Genomic DNA, 15,838 nt, shown 5'->3' on the forward strand with positions numbered 1-15,838 from the left:
AGTCAAAGAATCAGATTTAGGTCTTATTATTGTATGTGTCTCAGAGGTGGGAATGGCATGAGGTGCTCTCTTGTACAGGCCTGGAAGCGCATCTAGAGTCTCCCTCACTTCCTTATGGAATGCTCAGGTAAGAAAGTAGAGGCTTTACTGAGGGCAAAGGTGAAGGGTACGAAGGAGAAAAGACAAGGGCCATACTGATATCAGGGTACCAACTTGCCCCCTTTGCCTCCTCTAGATCCTTTGCTCTTTTTGCTGCTGTGAGTTTTCACTGCTTTTCTTTGACTTTGTTTTGGTTCTGCTTCAGTTCCTGTTCTGCTTTGTTCCTCTTTTTCCTTCTGTTGCCCATTTCAACATGGGTGGTTGAGCATGTGCCTTGGTAGCTACTTCAATTTGGGGGTCTTGCTTTGAAGGCTGTCACGTGGAAGAGTCAGCATGATGGAGAACAGATATGGCACATGATATTAAGAAGCACTGCCTTTGGACATAGGATAAAACCAGTTCCTTTAATTTTCCAAGAAAAATCTGTGAACCATTTAGCTGCAACTTCCTTTTGTCTTCTGGTTTCATTTCTAGTTTCATTCCTGACTTGTACTCTCCAGGCCTCTTTTTCCTCCTCCTTGCCGCTCACTTTGCTACCCTGGAAAAGTCTATGTCCCGAGGCTCCACTTTCTAGTGACCATCACACTAGATTATTATCTCAGGTGGGCACCAGCAATGCTCCCCTACAATCGTGATTCCACTCTCCTGATTTCCTTTCCTTCTCAACATGAACCTTGCAGGGCATTTCTGCCCTGCCTTGCCCCATTACAAAGAAAGTTCCCCCGGGGCAGGGACTATCTTGCTTGCTTATAGCACTTAGCACCAAGCTTGGCATATTGTAAACACTTAAACTCTATCCATCACAAAAATGTCAAGATCTGATTCAGTTCCTCTAGTAGTGTACCCATTTAATATCACATCATTTGAGAATGACCTTAGTGAACACCTAGTTCAACCCACACAGAAAAGGAATACCTCCTATAACATTACCCACATGTTTGTCCAGCTCTGATACCAAGTCTACATTGTAATCTTAGATATTTCCATCCATTGTTCCTGGTTCTTCCTGCCGGGGGTCAAAGAGAACACCTTCGATTCTTCCTCCACTTGACAGTCCCTTAAATACTTTTTTTTTTTTGGTGAGGCAATTGGGATTAAGTGACTTGCCCAGGGTCACACAGCTAGTAAGTGTTAAGTGTCTGAGGCCGGATTTGAACTCAGCTACTCCTGACTCCAGGGCTGGTGCTCTATCCACTGCACCACCTAGCTGCCCCAGTCCCTTAAATACTTGAAGTCAGCCACCACATTAAGTAAACAAGTATGCAATGGGTAATGTGCCTAGTATGTGCCAGGCACTGTACTGAGCACCGTCTGCTTTGAGTCTTCTCTTTCCACACTACACATGCTCAGTTCCTTCAACTAATCTTCATATGATACCAACTCCAGGCCCTTTAAAACTTTGATCAGATATTGTTCCCAGATATCAATGGAGGAAGGTAACAGGTTGGAAAGTCTACACAAAGTGGTAACTGTGATCCACAGCCTGGAGAAGACTGAAAAGCTACTCAATCCATGTCCATCTAGGCTGATCCAATTAAATGGCTTCAATGGAATAGGATGTTGAGGAAAGCATTACAAGAGGCACATTTATAAGAACAAAGTTATAAATGGTTGATTAAATGAATCATTTTACAGTAGATTTTGTGCCATTACAATGGCATTTTACTTATAATGGATTAATGGCTTTGTAAAATGACATTAATCAAACTAATGTGATGCAAGGTATGCCTGTGTGTAGCTTTCTCCAAACACTATACTTCCAAATACTTTCATTAATAAACATGAATAATTATCATAGCACCAATAATATGTAACTAGCTTTTATATTAAATAAAACAGTATTCTCCTCCTAGCTTATTTTCTACCAGGAAGCTGGAGTTTAGCAGAACCACCTGACACTGAGTCCTATTATAGAAGTTCTACTTCTCTGCAGATCCTTATTAGTGAGAGCATGGAACTTAAACAAAAGAAATAAACATTACCTAAATGTTCTTCCCCCCTTCTAAGGTATTGTACCAATTATCTAACTTAATAAACATAATGCAAGTGAATATTCCAAAAAGCAATGAGCAAAAGCATGACTAATTTCTGAACTCTTGTAGGAAAGAATAGCATTTCATAATGGTGATTGTTGCCAAATAATCCTTGAAAATTGTGAAGGAATATATCTTAATAAACACTAGTTAATGACTTACTTTTCACTTTCACCTAGCCACTTGGAGACAAGGTCAGAGGAAGATATTGAAAAAAATGTTGAGTTGTTGGCTTCTGTAGCAACTGCTTTGGCCAAGTAGGATTTACCTGTTCCAGGTGGCCCAAAAAGAAGGATGCCCCTCCATGGGGTTCTTTTACCTAAATTTGATGTAGAAATTTAAAATAGAAATTTCAAGACTGCTAATTCTGATACAGGATTATAACCATTCCCATACCAAAAACAAACAAACAAAAACCACTTTTGACCAGTGGTTTTTTACCACATGGTAAAAACATTGAGTCAAAACAATCTTATAGATACAACTTTGAACTATTTTTCATTTTTAACTTTTTTATATAGAAGATATTCTGGTGGATACTTTTTTTATTCCTTTTATCACTATTTTATAGATAAGATGTCATTCTTATTTTCTTTATATTGTTTAGTGAATCACTTTCTGACTGAATCTCAAGTGCAATACATTTTACTAAGATGTCAGGGAGATATCCCTTTTTAAAGGAAAAATATTTGGGAAATAAGTATATTTCTATGATCTCAATCACATGTGATTCTGGTCAACTCTGATTTCTAGAAAGGCTATGTATATAGCTAGAGTTAGGTTCATTATTAATACATAAAACACAATTTGAAGGGAAAAGGGAAATTATGAATTTAGGCTTTAAACTGAGCTCTACTGGTTAGTGTAAAAACTACCAAATTAATTTTTTGGTTAGTATTTGTTTCATATTTAAGTGAGAATTATCAATTTGCTTTTTGGGGGTCAAATGAGTACTTAAAACACAAGTAATCAAGATTAAAAACTTCATTAAAGATTATTATTTATGTAAAGGATTTGCAAAACTGAGGAAAGCTATAAAGCTATATATTTTTTTCTACACATTAAGTAGTTCTGCCTAGCATTTCTATGAGAAGAGTTTCCTCATACTTTACAAAATATTAAACATTCTTACAAGCAGCAATGAAAGAAGAAAATCAATGCCATTATGCCACATGGTCTTCCTACTAGTAACAGCATTAACTGAAGGCTCATTTTATACATGTTATAGCACTATGACTTTTAAGTTCAGTCAGTTATAGTGTTGTCAGTAATGGACTTAGTCCTTATACAAAATAACTGGCTAGGCACATAGAAAAATTCAGTTTCACTGATAGACTTGCAAATCTATGTTTTTGGTCATTAATGGAATGGAGCAAGAGTGAACATATGGTTCACTTCTGGAATATATGAACTTCTGGAAAAAAATGTCAATTATTATTACTAAGGGCCCAGTACAATATTAGGAACTCCTAAAATATTTTCCTGTTTCTCATCCTAGACAGGCTGTATCACTATTCCTGATGAAATGTTCTCCTCCTCCTAGGAGGCTAAAGCTAAAGTGAGTTTCTTAAGCTAACCAGATGTCCTCAGATACAGTTATGTGGCACAAAGACTCATGAGGCTCTTCTTCAATGGATAACTCTTTACCATTTATTTGAATAACACAAATGAGTCAGTGAACTCACCTGTAAAGAGATGTGGAAACTTAATGGGTAATATCACAGCTTCTTTAAGGGCTTCTTTGGCTCCTTCAAGACCAGCAACATCACTCCATTTTACATTTGGTCGTTCTATAACAATGGCACCTAAAATAACAATTATGTTATAAATCAAATTAAGAAAAGACTATGATCCGTTCAATTTAAAAGTTGATGAACCTGAGACCCTACATCAAAGTACTACTCTGACGCCTCACTTGGTGTGGAGGTAACAAGCTCTTCTCTGATGGAATGCCAGCTGAGGACTAGTCAAGCTAAATGCAGAGGGGCTCATCACCAGGTTATCTAAGAGGTATGTATTTTTGGCCATAGAAAATCTTAAAAGATGTTTAAGTCATAGGCATTACAATCTGCATCAGTGAAGGGAATATCCACAACTACAAAATCACAGATCCCTGAGATGATAAAGTGTGAAATGGAAATACTGACGGTATGCATCATAAAACTACCTAGAAAGGCTAGAAATATTATTTGATAAGTAAGGTGAGATAGTGGAAAGATTGGACATAAGTCAGGAGACTTGGGTTTTGTCCTGACTCAACAACAGTTAGCTATGTAAATGGAAAAGTCACTTAATTTCCCCGTGTCTCAGTTTCTTCAAAAATATGATAGTATTATAATAATAGCTTGTAGGGGACAGCTAGGTGGTGCAATGGATAAAACACTGGCCCTGGATTGAGGAGGACCTGAGTTCAAATCCAGCCTCAGACACTTGACACTTACTAGCTGTGTGACCCTGGGCAAGTCACTTAACCCTCATTGCCCTGCAAAAAACAACAAAAAAAACAAAAACAAAGAAGAATAAGGCTACAAGAAAAGAAGCCATGACAATAATCAGAATAAAATTACTTCTAATTTGTTCTGCCAGTGGGTCTTCACACATGACTTATGACTGAAACCTCCTCTAAACGTAGTCTACTTCAATTAGAATGTAAGATCCTTGAGGGCAAGAACTGTACTTGCTTTTTTATTTGTATCCCCAGAGCTCAGAATAGTGCTTTACATATAAAAAGCACTTAAGAGGTTTTTGTTTGTTTTGCCCAATTAATGGTTTATCTATTCCTTTTAATAGTCTACCAAAATAGTAAGGCTAGTAATCTTTCATTTATAATCACTAGGTACACAGTCTCACAATAGCAATATGTTTGACATACATATCTATGATCTACCTGATTGAGTGCTGCATCATTAATATCCACGTAAGAGTTACAGATCTCTGACTGATTTTCAGTTTAGCTAATACAGAGTCAAGGCAGAAAATAAAGAAAATAACTGGAAGCCTATCATTTAATGGGGAAACAAAAGGCAATTGCTGTTATGTAGAAAGCTACATCAATAGTTATCAGAGTGGGAGACTCCTTTTTTAAAGGTTCTAAATCAAAAAAACTACAGATAATTTAACATCAATCTCATTAATATTTAAGGAACTCTGGCTCTTGAATCTCATTCAAATATATCATTTAAATCTGCCAGTTAATTATGAATTTATTTTTTAAAAGGTAACGATTTTAAGGGGGAATTCTTAAGCAACCTTGAAGTTGATTCTGTAGTTTCTTTTTTTCTGGATCATCTGATTCTCCATCCCCATCACTGTCATTCCTAATAAAAAGAATTAAATATATTCAAATGATCATTCACTGACAGGATATAAAATAAGACAGATATGAGTAATGAGGGGAAAAGTCAAACTTTAGATGTTTATAATTTTAGGGGCAAAATTTCAAAATATGTTTATTATTCATTAAATGCTGGAAGTTTTCTGTCATTTTGGGTTAACAGATTAAAATATAAGTACCAAAATATTAAATCTATTACATATACCAAATTATGAGCCTTGAATGGGAAAAAAAGACTTAAGAAACCATGAACCATAGCTCAAATTCTAATTAACTGTCTTTCATTAGACAACAAACTCTGTTTTCGCTTAATTTACCTTAACAGATCACTAATTTACGAATAACTCATAAAATACTTTTGTTTTTTATAAAGTTACCAAAACATATTAAACAAATGTAAATTTTACAGTTGGAAAATATTAGGAACATATTTAATCTCTTCTCTGAAAATTTTTCAAGAATTTTTTTTTAATACTCTAGTCTATACAGTTTAAATACCAAGAATAATTGTCAATTCTTATTTCATAAAATATGCTTATTTTTCTAATTATTTTTTAATTTAAGAGGTCCAAAGAATCAGAATATATTTTGCTTCTTGTGTTTTTCTGTAGTTGTACATGAATTCCAATTTACTTAAAAATAAACTTTTTGGAGCAGCTAGGTGGTGCAGTGGATAGAGCACCGGCCCTGGAGTCAGGAGTACCTGAGTTCAAATGCAGCCTCAGACACTTAACACTTACTAGTTGTGTGACCCTGGGCAAGTCACTTAACCCCAATTGCCTCACTAAAAAACAAACAAAAAAAAAAACTTTTAAGACTTTAAAACTTTTAAAGACTTTTAACTTTTAAAACAAGAAATGTATATATGCCATCAATCACTTTATAAAAAATGATCAGAGGCATTTTGCATTTATATAATGCACAATCTGAAACTAATGGGAAAATTCAGTTATTTTTAAAAATTCAATTAAAATATTTATTAAGTTCCAACTGTACAAGGCATAATGATATATTCAAGGAACAAAATAATGATGAAAAAAATGATAGTCTCTACCTGCATCCAGAGAAAAACAGTATGTATATATGTATGTATGTGTGTGTATATTCATAGTACATTAGTACATAGCACATTAGTATGTATGTGATGATTTTACACAAACGTATTTAGACACATACACATATATTTGTATCTAATGGTAGCTGTATCTAGGGTAGGGAAAAAATAAAAAAATTTAAGTTAGATAATAATTTTATTATATATTTAAAAGAAATAGCAAGTTGTAAATTGCAGTTTCATGTGCAATCATTTTTTTCTATTCTACTATGTTATGGAAATGCTTGCTGTATTTCTTAAGAATAGGATACATAAAATCTTTTTTAAAAGAAAGAAAAATCTGCAGTATAAAATCTAGTAAGTATGTGCATATAAATTATAAAACAAATTTTAAAAATTCATAAATACTTATGAGAAGATTTTCTATGAATTTTTTCCCCTCCTGTAAACTGTGAGGATGGGACAAACAACAATTTATTTATTTGCAGTTTAAGAATTCAAATAAGAGTAATTTAATATATACCACTCAGCATAATAATGTCAAGGTCTACATTTTTGTTGAAAGTGATGTCTAATAATCATACTGATGAAAGGAAATATTAATGAAATATGGAAAATAGGTATTAATACTGATCTTTTAAACTAGAACTTAACAACTTAAAGACGAGAGATCATATTCTCAGAGTGAACTTAACGACTCTTTTTAAAGTCCACTATTGATGACAGCAGAAGAAATTGGTCCCAAGATAACTACTAGAAAACATGGTAGGCTTGAAAACTAATGGACCCATTTGTAGGAGCTATCACTCTTTTCCTCCAGTTTATTTAGGGAAGATTTTTGTTTTATCACCACCTAAGATTTTAATGTTTTTGAACAATTTTTATCTCGAGTACTGAATCTAGAGAATAAAGGTTTGAACAACTATGTACAAAACATACCCCTTATCATCGGTTGGGCTGGATTGTCCTTCTTTCACTGGCTTCTGTGGAACTTTCTCTTTCTTTTTCAGGTATTCTTTAAGTTTCTCAGCTCTATCAAGATATTCTGTACACTTTGCCCTGATACTTTGCTTTGCTTTCTCACCTTGTGCTTCATCTAATTAAAAAGAGAGAGATTCTTCATTAACGACTTAAGTAACAGATTAAATGAACATTTATCTGTGTTTTCTGCTCTGATATTTTGAAAAATCCAAGATTTCAATGATGTGAGTACACTCTCCATGGCTCAGATCTGAATCCTTGTAAATATATATTTTTTACTTTTTGAATTTTCATGTTTTTTCTTGAAGATCTGCCCCATGTGATGCAGACCTTTTACTTAGTACCTTGGAGATAACAATGTTGTATCCAATCTTCCCATCCAATTGTGCTTTTTAAATTATGAAAATAGCTTTTTGGGGATCTGAGAGATTGTCTATTTCAGTCAATGTATAAATCAGACTAAATTAAAGTCTTTTCCCTCAAAAAAAAAAAAGATAGGTTCAAGACACGTCAATTCAGTACTTAAATCCCTGTAACTGAGTTTGTTTATAAATATATAAAAATTAAGTGTAGGGGCAGGTAGGTGGCGCAGTGGATAGAGCACTGACCCTGGAGTCAGGAGGACCTGAGTTCAAATCTAGCCTCAGACACTTAACATTTACTAGCTGTGTGACCCTAGACAAGTCACTTAACCCTAACTGCCTCATCAAAAAAAAAAATTAAGTGTATAACTTTATCTGGGTCTTCTATATAATACACATCTTTTTTCCATCTAGAGCAGATAACCAAGAGTTCCCTGTTTCCAATAAAACCACTTATGAATAAGAAAAATGAAAATCATGAGATATTAACCATTTCTCTTATATCCAAAACTTTACTGATAGCAACAATTACTTTCTAATCATAAGAGAAATCTTACACCTATCACTTTTACAGCAAAGTATTAGTATGATTTTGAAATATGAATGACAGAAATACATATTGTAGATTAAACTGGCCAGACATAAAACTTCCTGAAAAAATAGTACATGTTAAAATTAATTTTTCATATATCAGTTTCATAACTCAGAGTCAAAACTTAAGTTTAGTACAAAGGATCATTTGTTGGACTTACAAATACCTTGCATTTACCCAACAATTCCTAATTCACAAAGTTAGTATTTCATCTATTTTAGAAGGAAATTCCTTCTTAATACATAGCTGCCATATTTCCAAATATTCTTAGAAAAAAATTTTAAAAGCTCATATATAATAAACTCATCTGAGTTAGTTTAATTTTCAAAAATTATATATACCAATTCTATTCAATTTAAAGTACTACCATTCACACATCAAATACTATATTGTAGATGTACTTGTTAGCTAAGCTTGAATACTCAGTATTGGCTCAGTTGATAGAAATTTCCAATTCAATTAAATAACATGTGAAGGATTAAACTGGACTCTGAAGATATACAAAGTTTAGATAAAATACAATTCCTGCTTTCATGGAAGCAAGATATGACAGTGTACTCATACTTCAACACAGAAATAAAAATATAAAAGTGCTATATGTGATCTCTAACGGGAAGGAGAGTATTATCGATGGAAGAATAAAGTGTAACTTCATGGAAGAGATAGTATTTGAATTGAGTTTTAAAACATGCATAGGAATAAAATGGGGAATGGGGAAAGGGTAGGAGAGAATCCAGACATGAGAAATAGTACAAACAAGGACATGGAGACAAAATATAAGGTAAGTCGAGGGCAGTGAGGTATAACCAAAAATGTTAAGAGTTGGAGCCACAGAAAGATCTGGGGTCCAAAGATCAGTTCTGACAATTAAAAGCCACATGATTATGGGCAAATTACTTCATCTCTATATGTCTCAATTTCCTTATCTATAAAATAAAGGAAAAACTACCTACAGAACACCTGTTCATAAGACTGCTGTTATAATAAAGTTAGATAATTTTGCCAAAGAGTTTTTTTGGTCAACTTTAAAGGGTTTTGTTAGTTAAATTAATTTTATCCAGGGGAAAGGCAACAGATAGTCATTTTGGCTGGAGAAAACAGCATGACATACATCTGAAAAAGTAGGGTGATGCCAGAATGGAAGCTTGCTGATGCCAGGCAGAAAAGTTTAAACTTTACGTAAAAGGCAAGAGTTAGTGAGGGTTTTCTGAGTCAAAGGAATGACAAAACATGCATAAATCTGCTTATAAACAACTCCTAAAGACCATTGCAAAAGCATAGCGGGATTATGAGAAAGTATCCACAATGATGAAATCAAAGATCCCTGAAGTATTATAGTATCTTTCTTTTGTTTTTAAGAAAAATTAAAGAAGAAAAATGATTAACTGGTGAAATCTTACATTTAACTACATGGATAAAATACTGTACAGCATTTTGATATAGATGGAGGGCTTCTTCATAGTTCCCTGCTTTATCTTCTTGTGCTGCTTTGCTAGCAAGGTCTATTGCTTTCTGCAAGAAGACACATACAACAATGTAATGAAAAACAAAGTAGGATGATTATAATATAAACCATATAAAGTCAAATTAATTTGGAAAATCCTCCATAAAATGGTCAACTAATCTTAAATAAAATTCCATTCCTGTTTTCTAAAATCTGTGTTTCAATTCAGTGAAACAATTTGTAACAAATTACAATTCCCACAAACACCATCTAAATACAATGCTTATCTCATACCTATCATGAAGATGTCTATATATATTTAATTCAAAAAACAAATCTTGGGTTCTATTCAGAATCACCCAATACTTAAGTTAAACAGAAAAAAAAAACAGTTCTAGAAAAATACAAAAAGCAAATACTGTTAAAGTATAGCCATCAAGAATTTAGCTTTGGATTTGAATAAAACCAAACTCTATAAAAACAGTAAAAATTCATATATTGCAAGAGAAAGGAAAAAGATAAGTTAGACAAATAGAAAAAAAACATGTTTATACCTACTGTGCAAGAACCACACCATCCATTATTGGGTAATATTTTCCTGTTTTATTTTCTTTGCTGTTAACCAAGCTGGATCTCACTTCATCAATAATTGTAAATGTTCAGAGTAACTGACTAATTAGCAGTTATAAGTGGCATCACCTCTCTGGGCCTAAGTCTGGGTATCTGTGAAATTAAGGGGTAAGACTAGACTTTTTTTGAGGTCTGAAATACCATAAATTTTCATGATTCCTTAAAGTATCCAGTAAAACCCAAACATTGTCTGTGACACATTACAGCAGAATCAGAAAATTACAGAGGTAGACAGGACCTTATAGATCATCTGGTCCAATCCTTTTGTTTCAGATACCCAGACTCAGACCCAGAGAAGTGAACTGATTTGTCTGGGATTACATAAGAAATTAGTTGCATCAGGACTCAGATGCAAGTCTTCACAAATCCCACTTCAAGGTTCTTCCCATTGTGTCAGCAAAGTTAATATAAGAATTTGTTTCTTTCATTTCAAATAATAAAAACCCAACCAAAAAACAGGGGGAAAACAGACTGAACAAGTATCACTTAACATGTCTATCAATAAAACAAAGATCTGTGATTTTCAGGTTGGGGATTCCCTTTACCAACACAGAAATTTTCTTTAAAGAGGATCAGAGAAATAAGGAGACTTGCCTTATCAAAGAGTGTCAGAGGTGAGATGTGAGCTCACACCTTCCTGATTCCAGCACTCTATACAATACTGTCTCTAGCTGTTAATAAAGAAAAACTGATACAAGCCAGAAACTTTATATAGACTCATTATTTACATGGAATCAATTGAACTAATTTTGGGGGCTAATTGTTAGACACAAATTATAGAATGCTGATAAAACTAGTTTTAAAAGAACAATTTAAAATCAAGCAGCATTGAAAGTTGTATAGTCTAAAGAAAAAAAATGCATGAACTCCTTTAGTCAAACTTAGGCAAACTTCTTTGTGCTTATAATGAAAACTGTATTTCTATTTTTCTCATTTGGGAATACCATAGAGGCAAGACAGAGTTCTGTACTAGTAAGATTAAGAAAACAATTTTATATCTATATCTATACACACATACATACATGTATATATATGTATATTTCATTATTATACATATATGTATATATATATGTGTGTGTATATATATATATATATACACACACACGTATAGTATTTGCATTTATGAAGGTAAATATAAGCTACAGAATAGAACTACAGGGGATGAAGAAGAGGTAATAGCTGGAATGATGCCCTATTCTAAAAGGTCCTGTCCAGTTCAAGCTATATAAACACACATTCGGGTTATGTCACATATATAAGAAGACAAAAATGCCAGTGCTGATCCAAAAAGTCCTAGGGAAACTGGCTCTTAACGACTAACCCGAGGGGTGCTGTTCTACTCTAAGGGGAGGGGCCCAAAGCCAATGAAATCTAGGTCCCCAGATCAGTCCCGAAATTGACACATTATGAGTACCAATACTTTTCAATGCCTGGACACTCTCTTCTAAGAATCAAACCTGAAGTTTCTTTCTCTTTCTCTCCCTCCCTCTCTCTCCACTTTCTTCTCTTCCTTCCCTCCCCTCTACCCCTCCCCCCCAACATCCGGAGCGGTTTCAATCAACAGCTACCCCAGTGGATCACGGCTGTTCCGTAAGAGGGTGGAAGGAGCTATCACAGGTCTGGGGGAGTCGGAAGACCAACCCCAGCTTGCAGGACTTTGGGCAAGTGACTCCTCTGGGCCTCAGTTTCCACGTCTGTAAAACAAGGTCCCCAGTGGTTGACAGCCAGACCCGCCCCTGTAATCAAACCAAGACTTGGCTCCAGTAAGCACACAATTAGATCAGAGCTCCAGGGGCAGGGGCTGGTTTTATTATTGTTGTCTTTGCCTTTTTGTGTATCTCGGGCGCTCAGCTCCATGCCGGCACCTGGAGGGAGCTTAATACGCTATGGCCGACTTGGCACCCCAGGTGGGCATCTGGTCAACTAGCACCGCACCGCAGAGAGCCCCAGGGACCCCACACAACGACCGACCCCTCCTCCTCCTCCTCCCGCCCCACCCCGGCTAGCGCCCGGCCCCTCCCCTCCTCCCCCACCCCGCCTTGTAACCTCGTGACCTCGCGCCCCCTGGAGGGCCGAAGCGGCGGCGGAGGTGGTCTGGGTACCTGGAGATTGGAAGATGCCATGGCGGCGGGAGGCGCCCACTGCCAGGGGAGAAGGGTGGAAAGCGAGAAGCCACAACGGCGTCGGGTCGCGGACGACAGTGACAGGCTCGGGATGTCAGGGGTGCAGAGGCCGGACGGTGCCTCTCGAGCCCCGGGATGGCGATATCTCTTCCGGTCCTTCTCCCGCAGCGTCCAGGGGGTCTTACAGGACCCCTCCCCCCAACCTTCCTCAGTACTTCCTCAAACCCAACCCCCCCCCCCAATAGAGTTGCTGTCCCGCCCCTATTCAGTAGGCACTTCCTTCTACGTCACCCGCAGCGCGCCGTGTCGTCAACAGCCCATTCCTGCCTGGGAATGCCCGGTCCAGTTCAGGAGGCGGGGCTGAGTCTGGTCCTCTCTGAGATCGGGTAGGGAGAGTCCGAAGGGAGGGAGAAAGAGCGCAGGCGCAGTCAGATGATTGGCAGGGGAGGCGGAGCCAGAGCGATAACTTTCGAGGAGGCTCCTCCTTCCTTCCCTCCTCCCTCCTGAGTACCTAGCCTACCTTCTAAGTATAAATAAATAAATAGTAGGTATTTAATGAATACACACTTGTTAGCCCCTAGTAGGTTTTAGAAGGTAGAATTACCGGGCCTTGCGTAGGATTTCTATTAGTCAGTGGCTCCCGGGCTCGTGCCTCCGCTGGGCGCAGAAGCAATCCTGGTTATTTTTATCAGAGACCTTATCATACCTGAGTCATTTAAGCCGCGTATTATGGAGCCCTGGATGGAAGGGCGTGCCATAAAGAGGAGGAATGAGGATGTATACACCAGCAGAGGAATAAAGTTTTAGGGGTTTGTTACTTGCCGGACCTGTGATTTCATTCATGTATGGACTGACAACTGGGCAGTAATCGATTGTCTTAGAGTGACCCAGGGCATTGCTAGTTTGGTGTCATTCGTAGGACTTGAACCCAGTTCTTTCTGATTATTCACCACTATACTATACTGCCTCTCGAGTTTCGCATACTAGGCCCAAACGATAGTATTTTGGGTAAAGAATTAAATTTGTTATATCCCTATAATTTGCCATGATTCCAAAAATCAAGATGGTTACAGACCATACTAATTTGACAGAAAACTTCAATATTTGTGAATCTAGAAGTCACCTTTAACGAAAATCATTGTCATTGCCATGTGATAAAACTGGGTGTCCCAAGGGTGAGGAAGATTATAATACTATGCATGTATCTAATACCAACTCAGCATAATGAAAAGAATGCTGAGCTTGGACCATAAGGCACCTGCTTTTAATTAGTTGTAGGGCTATAGGCAAGTAGCTTTTTGTCCCCAAATTTCATCTTTAAAACTGGGAAAATAATAGAGTATTTTACAAGATTGTTGTGAGGATCAAATGATATAGTTGATAAAAAATCTTTTTTGAACTGTAAAGCATTATGTAAATGTCAGTAATCCAGTCAATTATTTGATTTCATAATCATTTGAGCTCTTCTCAGTAGATACTGAGAGTTATGAATGAATGAAAAGACATTGAGCTTACCACATGCAATGAACTGCTAAATGATGGGGATACAAATTAAAAGGTAAGTGTGATCTCAAGGAGCTTGCATGCTAAGGGGAGAAAGCACATAGAAAAATTCAATTGCAAATCAAATGGAAGGGCCCAGTGGTTCTTCAGTTGTAGAGAAAATACATCCTCCATAGTGTCATTTTCATTAATAAAACCCCATCTGATTTTGTTGCTGAATCATTTGACAGGCTAGGGACTTGTGTGGTGAAAAACGTCTTTTCTGTGTCCTTTGGAGTGGGCACTTCAGCGATCTCAAAGGCAGTTGCCAAGGCTCATTTCTCCTGCAGCTGTCTGATCTGACTTCTACCTAAAAGGAATCCCTACCATAACACACCCAACAAGTGATTGTTCAGCCTCTGCTTGAAGACTTCCAATGATGGGAAACCTACCACCTCCCAAGATGGTCCATGTGACTTCCAAATGATTGTTATTATTACAAAGTTTAGTTTAGTGTTTTTTTTTCCTGATAAACCTAAATTTGCCTCTTTACAACTTCTACCCATTGTTCTTGGTTCTTTCTACTGTGTCGTTTGAAATTATATGGGAGTGCCTGTTTCATAGCCAGGGTTTCTAATATATTGTTACTTAGAAATTAGTGACTGTTGCACCAGTTTGGGGCATTAAACATTTATTAAAGCATATTAAATGTTAGTAAGGAGAGAGAGCACATGGCTCCGAAAGTTTAGAAGCCCTGCATTACCTAGGATAGAAAAGAGAGAGAGACTGGCTGCCTCTTCCAGCCCCAGGCCAAGAGAGGGCATGAGAGAGTGTAAGCTCCCTATGGTCCAGAGGAGAGGCGGCCCTTACACACTGTTCAAAGTTAATTGGCCAGGATCATTCAAATGATCAGCAGTATATGCTGAGGTCAGAGTCCAGAGGACAGACCCTCTGGGGGGGAAAAGGCTTTCAGGTAGGTGTGGTTTTAATCTCTATTGTCTGTATTCAGAGTCCAAAGTCGAATCTTTCCTGACTCTGAAACAGATGAGGCAAGGTTTCCTCAAGGGGAGGGGAGGCGCCTCTGGGACCCCCCCAAACCCATTATTTTCTCACACTACCCTCTAGCATCAGACACAAGTCTAATCTCTTTTCTACACAATAATTTTTTTTTTTTTTTTTGTGGAGCACTGAGGGTCAAGTGACTTGCCCAGGGTCACACAGCTAGTAAGTGTCAAGTGTCTGAGACTGGATTTTAACTCAGGTCCTCCTGAATCCAGGGTCAGTGCTTTATCCACTTGGGCACCTAACTGTCCTCCGTACACAACAATTCTTCAAATTCTTGAAGATAGTGATCATGTTCCCTATATACAAACAAGATACAAACAGAATTAATTGGAAGTATCTTAGAGGGAAGGCAATAACATTAAAGTGTGTTGGGGAAGGATCATTGCTGAAGGTGGGATTCTAGATGGCACCTGAAAGGAAGCTGGGGGTCAAAGATGAGGAGGGAGAGTATTCAAGTCTTGGGGGACAGATAGAGAAAATGCTCAAAGCTGAGAAAGAAGGGAGAGAATTCTAGGCATGGAGGAGAGCCAGTGAAATGCAGAGTGGGGAGGTGGAATGCCCTGTGTGAGGAAGAGCAAACCTTACAAATAAATGTAGGAAAGCAGAAATATACATATCTTTTACTGATCACAATAAAGT

At 37.0% G+C, this 15,838-nt stretch overlaps 1 protein-coding gene across 1 annotated transcript in view; it reads right to left on the minus strand.

Moving 5' to 3' along the window:
• The window catches only part of VPS4B (vacuolar protein sorting 4 homolog B), a 31,996-nt gene extending 19,098 nt beyond the window's left edge, over positions 1-12,898 (minus strand). Inside the window, exons 1-6 of the mRNA XM_043980262.1 lie at positions 12,632-12,898; positions 9,856-9,967; positions 7,460-7,616; positions 5,382-5,449; positions 3,818-3,937; positions 2,295-2,451 (exon numbers count right to left, since the gene is read on the minus strand). Coding sequence (XP_043836197.1) covers positions 2,295-2,451; positions 3,818-3,937; positions 5,382-5,449; positions 7,460-7,616; positions 9,856-9,967; positions 12,632-12,652 — 635 coding nt within the window. The 5' untranslated portion in view covers positions 12,653-12,898. The remainder of the gene's footprint in view (positions 1-2,294; positions 2,452-3,817; positions 3,938-5,381; positions 5,450-7,459; positions 7,617-9,855; positions 9,968-12,631) is intronic.
• Between the last annotated feature and the right edge of the window lie 2,940 nt (positions 12,899-15,838).

This window comes from Dromiciops gliroides, chromosome 1 (assembly GCF_019393635.1).
Source record: "Dromiciops gliroides isolate mDroGli1 chromosome 1, mDroGli1.pri, whole genome shotgun sequence".
Taxonomy (NCBI): Eukaryota; Metazoa; Chordata; class Mammalia; order Microbiotheria; family Microbiotheriidae; genus Dromiciops; species Dromiciops gliroides.